The sequence below is a fragment of the Ochotona curzoniae genome, unplaced genomic scaffold (genome assembly GCF_017591425.1).
Source record: "Ochotona curzoniae isolate NIBS_2020 unplaced genomic scaffold, NIBS_Ocur_1.0 contig_605, whole genome shotgun sequence".
NCBI lineage: Eukaryota > Metazoa > Chordata > Mammalia > Lagomorpha > Ochotonidae > Ochotona > Ochotona curzoniae.
The window spans coordinates 4,686,271-4,696,406 of NW_024466491.1; the positions used below are offsets into that span (position 1 = coordinate 4,686,271).

General features: G+C 44.7%; 1 protein-coding gene across 1 annotated transcript; it reads right to left on the reverse strand.

Annotated features, from left to right (window-relative positions):
- Positions 1–303: 303 nt before the first annotated feature.
- On the reverse strand, positions 304–6,075 carry LOC121163019 (putative olfactory receptor 7A2). Its single transcript, XM_040990248.1, has 2 exons — positions 5,165–6,075; positions 304–361 (listed from the first exon to the last, which is right to left on the reverse strand). The coding sequence occupies exons 1-2, from the start codon at positions 6,073–6,075 to the stop codon at positions 304–306; spliced, it is 969 nt and encodes a 322-aa protein (XP_040846182.1).
- Between the last annotated feature and the right edge of the window lie 4,061 nt (positions 6,076–10,136).

Consider the following 10,136-nt stretch of genomic DNA (forward strand, 5'->3'; position numbering starts at 1 on the left):
TTTATTTCTAAATATGTTTCCAGACATTGGAACAGAAATATTTCCTAGTATCCATTTTCTCATAGGATGGTACATATGTTATAGGGATAATGCTTATCACATGTCATCATAATGCTCTTGTTTACCTGACAGGCACATGCATGTTTGTCTGTTTTTTGCTTTTATAGATAGACACACACACGGCCGTCAAGGTCATCGGCAGTATTTGTAGTAGAGAAAAGGCTGTTAGTACTGGGAATTTGGTAGCACTAGCCACAGTTTTCCTGCAGTAAATTTTTTTTTTTTTATGACACAGTTTACAGTTTAGAAGGCATTGAGCTTTCCCCTGCCTCCCCACCACCCCATCATTCTCCCCTCCAGTCTTTCGATGGATGCCTTGCGTGTGCCCTCAGAAGTCTCTCACACTGCCATTGAGGAGCCTCCCACCAGCGTAGGAGATGACCTGTCGTTTCACTGTGAGTCCATCCCTGTACGGCATGCACGGGGACGTGCTTCTCTCTGTTTCTACCTATGGACATATTTATTTTCACTATGTTTCCATTATACATCCCTTTAGGCACAGTCCACCACGTGTTGAGAAGAAAATAAATAAACAAATAAAATAGCAAGCCTTCCTCTCTATGATGGTGTTGTCGAATTTGTAACAGAGGTATCAACGTGGCGCTAGGTTGGTGCAAAAGAGTGTCCAACATCTTCCTGCAGAAATAATGTCAACTGTCATCACATTTTTTGAGTTCAGTTACTTAATTTGAACTGCACTCGTCCACTTAATTTTTAAAAAGTAGGATTTAAAAGATCGTTATTTAAAATCTTGACTCAAACTCTGAATTGGTTTGGGCTGTCCATTGGAAGTCGGCTAGTTTCATGGTGTGATCTCCGAAATTCTCACAAGATGCAAAGTCCTTCAGAGAGAGTCGTGACTAAGCGAAAAACAAATTCTCTTAAAAATACAAAGAAAAAAAAGAAACATGACTCATTAGGAATCCCCAAAATTTCATTTATCGCCCCCCATTTTCTAAGCCATTTTCTAACATGCAGAGCTCTCACTATGGACCATTCTATGTTAGACTCAGGGAGAGTCCAACCCCGTGGAAGTGGAGCCGCCCCGTTCGGCAAGACAAGTCACGGCAAGAGGCTGTAAAAAGCACGAGGATTTTTATTGATCATTCGCGAATGGGCGACCGAGTCTCTGGAGACACCCAGGAGTCTGCGTGCCCCGAGCAGGTTAAAGCACCTCTTAAAAGGACAAAACCGCAAACTTTGCATAACAGCCGGCAGTCTTCACTTTGAGATTAGAAAGCCCGGAGGGGGGAGGGGTCCCTTAACTTTGTTTAACAGTCTGCACTTTCTCCACTGTTGACAGTCTGCATTCCTCGCTTTTAGGACTAGACCCGGTACTTTCTCGAACTCTTTATCTCTCTGTAACTGCCTCGCTTTCTTGTCCTTCACATTCCTGCTGTAACTGCCTTGCTCTTTTAGCCTTTTCTATTTCTGCAGCTGCCTTGCTCATTCCTGGAAACTGGAACTTGTCACAAAACAGCTTCACATTTGTCTAGCAAAAAGTAATATACAGAAGCAGAATCAAGCGGTTATTCTAAGCTCTTACAATAACACATGTATTTTCTATTCAAGTTTTTAAAACAGCTAATGAGGCTTAATTCACATTGCTAACATTCGCCAGTTGCCATTCAGCACTTTCTGGTAAAATCAAGGAGCTCTGTCTCCATGACCACAATTTTATTCATGTGGACATTGCTGCAAAGGCTCATTTCCTGGTTGTCTGTGAGGTAAGGAGGATTTAAATAGCTAGATCATGGGAGAGAAGAAGCAATAATACAGTCAACACGCTGAAGATTCATCCATCCATTCATTCGTTGGTTTAACAGTGATCAAGGGCCTGGCTCAATGACTCAGCTGGCTAATCCTCCCCTTGTATGTGCCAGAATACCACCATGTGGGCACTGGTTCAAGTCCCGGCAGCTCCACTTCCCACCCAGCTCCCGGCTTGTGGCCTGGGAAAGCACTGGAGGAAGGTAGCTGTGTGGAAGCATTGATTCCTCCCAGGTGGCAACTTAGTGCGAGGCAGCAAAGCATCTGCTGTTGAGCCAGACTCAGCTCCCAGAGGCTCGCACCCACCAGGTCCTGTGCTGGCCATCGTTGCTTGGGCTGACGGGCAGCTGGCATAGATGGAGGCCTCCCTGTTGGCTCATTAGGCTCATTGCCTTTTATTACTCCAGCCATGAACACTTGGTTTCCCTGAGCGTTGCTGGTTTGGGCTGAAAGAAAGTCCCATTCATTGTCTTCTCCTATGAGTACAGGCAAGAGGTCAGGTTGAACCAGGGCTTAGTTCCACCTTCCCTGTGGTCACCAGCCTCTCAGAGGTCTATGCACCATATTTGCCCATCCCTGAGCTACAGCTTTGTCCATTTAGAGAATATCCAGCGATACTAGATCTTTTGAGGCCCACACGTTGGTTTGTAAATGGAATACAGTTCCTGAGAGGATCGGTAAACTGCTTTTCCTTCTTTAAAAAAATTTATTGGCATGCTTCAGGTGGTTCTGTGGTTTGACTTGACAGAATTAGCCCCCAGTGCCAGCTTTTGCTAGCTGATGCTGCAGCTAAGCCCAAACAACCATCACCCACTCTAATTTTGTTTGTGCCCGTAGGAATAATCAGCCCAGCCTGTCATTTCCCTGATCTAGTCTACATGAGGCCCACAGGTATCGTAGCCCTGCTTAGTCTGGTCTGCCCCCATCCCAGCTCATGCTCTCCAGTGGGAGTAGCCATCCAGCCAGGGAGCTTCCCCATATTCCCCCTGCTGGCACCGCCCCTCCCTTCCTGGTTCTCATGCATGCTGGTTGGGTGCTGCAGTCATATCCGGTACAGGTAACTTCACCTTGGCATTCCGTATTGTGCACTGGTTTTTGTTGCGGCCAAACCTGGCTTGACCCACACTCTGTTCTGGTGCTCGGATTTGCCAGTGGATGATATGAACTGATTCAACCTGGTCTGCCCCTGACCCATGCCAGTGGGAAACTTACCATGGCCTGTTCTGGGCTGTTTCTTATCATGCTTCTTGTGCTTACCTGCTGGGTCTGTGTCCTGCCAGAGGAGGCCCAGGCTCCTCCATCATAACCTCTCCTAATGTCAGATTTCACGCATGCCAGGGGGTCCATGAGCCAGCTCTACTCAGTTTACCTCCTGTCCTAGCAGAAACAGTGGTTTTTCCTGACTGGTTCTTGTTGTTGGATGTTTCAGCCCAGCCACGGCTCATCCATACCCACATATGGCTGACACATAGCTCAGTAGGGGTTGAGACCCGGCGTAGTCTGTCCCACAGCTACCCTGGTTCTCCAGAGCACCAGATGGTGTTAGAGTCTGGCCTGGCTTGGTGTGTCTAGTCCCAGTTCACACTTGTGCCAGGGGAGACTACAACTGTTTCCTAATCAGAACACAGCCCCCATTCCAGCTCATGCTCCCCTTGATGGGAACCTCAGCCCAGCTAGGGTGTCCCCTTAGCTCCCAACTGGGCCTATTCCCAGCTATAGATCACACGCATGCCAGTGGTTGCTCTGACTCACCTTGGCACAGCCCCTCACCTGTCTTGACCTCTGTCTTAGACACTGTGGCTTAGCGTCCCTGGCTCATGCAGACCAGTAGGTGCAAGAGCCTAGTTCAGCATGACTTGTGCTCCATCCTGGTTTCTAGTTTCGCTCGTGGGCTAAGTCCTGCCCAGTACACCCCATTCCATTACCAACTGACACATTAGCCAGCTGTTGGAGCTACTTTGCCCAGTTTGTCTGATGCCCAGGTCTGGACCACATGTTCACCAGTGGAAGCTATGACTCACCAAGGAGTTTCCCAAGTTCCTCCACCTGATCCACTCCAAGACCCAGTTCTTGTACATGCCATTGGGTTTTAGGCCAGTGCCAGGCTCAGTGTGGGCTTCCATTTGGCCAACAAGGCCCTTTCAATACAAACTACTCAGACACAGGAGAGCAGAAGAGTACCACACACAAGACACATAAAATGAAAAATCATTCTTCCTTTATTTGAGGTGTTTTCTGATTCTTATACATTTAATCGCAATGTATTTGCATAGGATCTTCTTTGGAGATGAGACAGAGATGAGATTTTTTGGATTGTAACAAAGTCTTATACTTGTCAATGACTTATGTCAGAGCATGCAGATTGTATGTTTGGTTACCAGGGCAGATCCTAGATGAGAAGAAAACCAACAGACCACTCACACACTCTATCTCGGAACCAAAGTCTATGCTATTCGGGAGTGGGATGCACATAGGAATGACGGACAAAGATCAGAGTTTCATCCTGCCCTAAAATTTTGCAAATGGCATCCCATGCCATAGTAGGTGTCCTCAGAAAGCTTTTATTTTAAAGACTCTTACATGTATGTTATCTGAAGAATAAACTACGAAGCTAAGAAACAGAACATTGAATAGTATGATAAGATGCCATTTGATAGGAAATTGTATCCTGAGAAATGTGGAAATTTCAGTGCTGCATACTCAATCTCAAGCAATCGAGGGGGTATGCGTGATGGTCATGCAAATGAACATCCCATCAACAGTCATCTGGTATACATACACATTGGAATATCAAACAGCAAATGAAACCTTGTCTTTCTGCAATCAATTTGGTGCAACTGGAGGACATTATGTGTATTGAAATAAGCCAATTCCTAAAAAAGACAAATTTATGTGGTAGTTAAAAGAGAATATTTAAATGTTATAGGCATGAACTATAAAAAACAGTATATACACTGAAAAGATACACATCAAAGTAAAAGTTGCTTAGCACACCGACTGCCTCCAATTTACTTCCATTTCTCCATGAAATCTTTAAGTCCTCTTGCATTTCTGGAACCATGTTGACAATAAATGTGGGAAAATAAGGGACAGTCAGAGAGAAATCATGTGTTATCAAAGATCACATGCAGCGCAATGCAATGGGTCTTTCATTGTCAGTGTACACAGAGAAATTAATCACAAAAAAAAAAAAGCCAAAACAGTGAGCAGACTAAGCAAGCTCCATTCCTCCCCTTCTAAATGCATCACCTTGTCTGACCCTGAGGCTTGAGACATGAAGTCACTGACAACGCCCAGCTGCAACCCTGGGCTCCACTATCATTTAGGGAACAACAGTCTTTTCAGAGCCCTCTTCATGTCCTTATTCCTCAGGCTGTAGATGAAGGGGTTCAGCATGGGGGTGACCACTGTGTACATCACCGAGGCCATGGCAGTTGAGGCTAATTTTGGGGCCGCACTGGCACTGAGGTACACACCTATGCTTGTGCCATAAAATAGGGAGACGACCGAGAGGTGAGAAGCACAGGTGGAAAAGGCTTTATGCTTGCCCTGAGCTGAGGAGATGGCCCGGATGGAGGAGACGATCTTGGAGTAGGAGTACAGGATCCCAGACAAAGGACCTGCCATCAGCAGCACAGCTGCAAGATACATCATGAGGTCATTGAGAAAGGTGTCAGAACAGGCAAGATGGACCACCTGATTCAACTCACAGAAAAAGTGGTGGATTTCCAGATCTGCACAGAAGCTCAGCCTGAGCACCAGAAAGCTGTGTAAGAAACCATGCAGGACATTGGTGGTCCAGCACACCAGAACCAGCTGCACACAGAGCCGGGCATGCATGATGACCGTGTAGTGCAGAGGGTGACAGATGGCCACAAACCGGTCATAGGCCATCACGGTGAGGAGAAAGTTTTCTTGCCCTGCAAAGATGATGAAGAAGAACATCTGTGTGATGCAGCCCGCGTAGCTGATGGCTCTGCTCTGCGTCTGGATGTTCACCAGCATCTTGGGGACGGTGGTGGAGGTGAAGCAGATGTCCACCATGGACAGGTTGGCGAGGAAGAAGTACATGGGTGTGTGGAGGTGGGAGTCAGAGAGGATGGCCAGGACGATGAGCAGGTTCCCACTGACAGTGACCAGGTACATGGACAGGAACAGCCCAAAGGTGAGAGGCTGCAGGGCTGGGTCCTCTGAGAATCCCAGGAGAAGGAATTCTGAAGGCTGAGTCTGGTTTCTTAGTTTCATGTGGTGTACATTACCAGCAGGAAGAAATAGTTGAACCTGAATTATGTTCATACAAAATAGGTGTAGCCATCAGAGCAGAAATCCGAAATTCATATTTTCCCATTTAAAATATATCTCCCACATCTGGAGATGGCTCAGTTGCCATTTGCTCCCAAGTGGGATCACTGGCCAAGAATTCTTTCCCACCCTCAATACTTCCCTGTCACATCTAATGAGTTATTCCTTCACCATTTGATAAATATCTATTCATTAGTAGTTACAAACTCACCATTTATTTTCCAATTAAGTGCATGAACAAGAAATCAGGTGAAGAAAGAGTGTAAAATAGGTAGTTCCACGTATCTTAAGGGATAACGGGATTCAATTCTGTTTATGAAAGATGAGGTGATCTTCAATCAAATCATGCAGCTGAAGGTAGACGTGCTATGACTCTCAGTAAATGAGTCAGTCACGTAAAGCAAAGAGGAATCGCAAAGGAGGACGAGCGATAAGAACAACTCAACGTGGAACAATTTGGAAATGTATTAAAAACTGACATTTGAGACTCAGTTTGCATAATCAAATTCTTATAGATTTAACATTAGCAGAGTTGGAACCCAAGACGAGTTGCTGATTTTGACAACAGAAAAATCTCAGCTTTCACAAGTCCTCTTAAATTTTACTAAGAAGGTCCATCAAATGTCTTGGAAAATGCAGCTAACGGATTTATTTATTTTTGTGCACACATGTTGTGAATTATAAAGTTATCCAAGTTTAGATGACACCTTATCAATAAGGATTAAGATATTTTTGCAGCATACATTTTGCATCCTAACAACCTACCTTCTAAATGCCTATTTTCATTGCACTGAAGTTCACGCAAATACACATCCAATGACTGCATGGCAGAAAATAAGGCTATCGACAATGGTCTATCTTCGTAGGTAGGAAGACAATAAAGACAGCAATAAAACTCTCTCACTGGAGAGCAAACCAAGAAATTGCAGATTTGAAGGAGAAAAGGCAAGTGGCTAGGAACCCTTGAGTGCATCCAGCTCACAGGCGATGCAGTAACTATCAAGCTGATGTCTCCTAGAGCTCTTCTTACTGCATCACTAACATCGAGTCATGTGAGAACACAGTATGAGAGCAAAGACTGTTAGATGTGTGTGTGTTCCAGCAGCTGCTAATATCAGGATTTCTTTGCAGACTTTCCCAACACCTGACCTTTTCCTGTTAATACTAGGACAATCAGTTGCATCTCTTAACAACCAGAATGAGCAGGGTGGGGACTCAGTCTGCAGAGTCTGTCCCAGGGCCATGAGTTGTCACTTTCCCTCCTCTAATCAGTAGTGAGCTTGTGAATAACCAAGCTCCCTCACACTGAAAAACTGATATGACTTCACTCCATGTCCCTCCACACAGAAAAATTTTCCTCTATTTCCCCAAATCTCCAAATGCTACAAAGTTGGCTATAGTTATTCCAGGCAACGAATGCCTCTCGTTGTCTGTTGGAATGGATCTTTTCTTACCCTCATTTCTTCATCAGCAATCACCATTGCCCTAGGAGAACCAGCATTAGTTAACAAGGCAACAACCCCAGACATGTCTGGTGTGTTTGCTTGGTTAGCTCAGCTTCTGGCCGACGCCAAGGAAAGCTCTCTGTGGCCACAGCCTGGGACCCCTCCTGAAGTGGCTGCCAGGCTCACCTGCATGGGAATTGTGGGTGAAAGGTGACAGTTGTGGAAGCCCAAATTCCTCCCTGGATGGTGGATGCTGAAGCTTTGTCCCGAGCACGACACAGGGAAAGAGAGAAGCTCCAGTTCCTGAGCTAGAATTGGGACACCAAATGCAACAAGCAGGCTGCTCCTCCAAATACACCAATCGGGCTGCTTCTAGCCCAAGGTTGCACAGTCGGAGGGACCACAGCAGAGGTGCTACTTACAGCTCCTGGCACCTGCTCACTAGACAGATCCATGATATCTAAGGCCCAAGGGACTCCGGCCAAGACAGAAAGCAGGTTTCTTGCAGGTGTTTCCCAAGAGACCATGAAGGGCTCAGGGGAATCCTCTCTCTCCTTCTCCTGCTCTGTGGCAATCGCAAATAGCTGCCATTTAGTTTCTCATTTTAAAATGTTTTGCTTAGTGAGACAAGCCAGTTCCCTAAAGACAATTATCATGTGTTTCCCATAATATGTCATAGTTAATGCTGAATACAAAATACTCTCAAAATGGAAAGAGCATCCTGAGATTTGATTCTTGCTTCTACTCCTGGGAAAAAAAAGTGATTTCTCTAATTTTTAACTTTTTGAATGCGATGGTTATTGTTGTACTTACCCTGTGACTTCTATGTTGTAGTTAATAATTTAAGATATAACTTACAATATAGTTTATTAGATAACTCAAAATAGTTACAAGTTTCTCAATACTTATATACAATAATATTTAAAGAGATGGAAACGCGATTGCCATGGTTTGGCTATCACACGTTATGCACATATATCAATTATTATATACCCTAAATAAGTAAAAATATTTTAAACTGTATTTTTAAAGAATGAATTTAGAGAGAAAATAACTTTTAAAAATCAAAAATCTTAATACTATCCAACTGTTTCCCTTTCAGATATTAAAATTATTTTTTAAATTGTTTTATAAAAACGAACAAATAATCTATTAATACCTAAAAGATTCATCTATTAACCCCTAAAAATTCACAAGGATCCCACATATGCTGACATTATGGGCTTATTTATACTACTGCTTAACATGTAGCTTGCATTGAAATATGGTAGAGAAAATATAAATGAGTCAGTGACTAAACAAACTGTCCTTTCTAATATTTGGCCAATAAATTTAAAAAAGTCGAACCACCTGGATTTCCTCTGTCAGGTATTGTACACTTCTGGATATGCTTTTCTTTTTGTTTTTGCTAAACACGGGACATAGGAAAACTTGACCCTCAGAAATTTGAATTTATTTCAGGGCCTTAAGTGTAACTCATACCATGAAGAGGGTCAAACGGAATCAAAGAATATTGGTACACAACCAACAGTATTAAAATTCCAATCTTATAGAAAACTTTGCCTTCTGTTTTTTGGGGTTTTTTTGTTGTTGTTGTTGTTACTTAACCGCATATTTTCATAAATTTTCTGTATCTGGGGGAAGGGGAGATATAAGGAGAGAAGTCCCACCCAGCCTCCCACCCATCCCAGGGTTCCCTATGTGGGGTATGCTCTGAGGGTCTTGCTCAAGTGGTTTTGATAATTCAACAGTTTTGAATCGCTGCCAATCTCACCACTCCAAGCACGATAGAACTCTCCAGAATCTAGTGGCTGACGTAGTCTGCCTTAGAGTGTCAGCTTGCCCAGATTTTCACTGCCAACATATGGCTGGGGTAGTTGATTGCTTTGTTCTATTCTTCGTCCTCTGCTGTGGTACCAGGTGTCCTCTGCAGGTTCCGATGGATTGCCATATCCTCTGTGTGCACCTGGATATGTTGTCACTGCACTCATGCACTTCATGGTCAAACCATGGAACCTGCACTTCTCTTCATGGTTGGGGGTCTGAGATCTACAGTTCAGTTGGAGGGATCCCCAAAGAAACTTTGCTGAGGTGTTCCCAGACCTGATTCTTGTGTGTGCTTGCCAGTACAGGGGCCGGCAGAATCCGTTGCCTCAATCAGCTTATGCACATGCTGGTGGTTGCAATTGCTGGGTCAGTTCTGTTTCCAGCCTTACGTTCTACAGGAACCAATGGGTGCTGGGGTCCATCCCAATCCTACCCGCCATACACTTGGCCACGTAAACCAGTGGCAGCTGCAGCCTATTTGGGGCAACTCTCAATAACCCTCACCAGGTCCAGCCCATGCCCTGGTTCTCGTGCTTGCCAGCATGTGTAGCAGAGTTGTCCAGTCTGTCCCACATCCCATTCAGCTCTCATACATGTCAATAGGCATTGAGATGCTTCGACCTTCCTCTGTGTTGTGGGCAGATGTGGGGGGCACTGCATCATGAACTTGTGGGGTCTTTTCTCGCAGGCCGATACCAACGTTGACTTGGACAGCCAGGTGGTGTTAGAAAA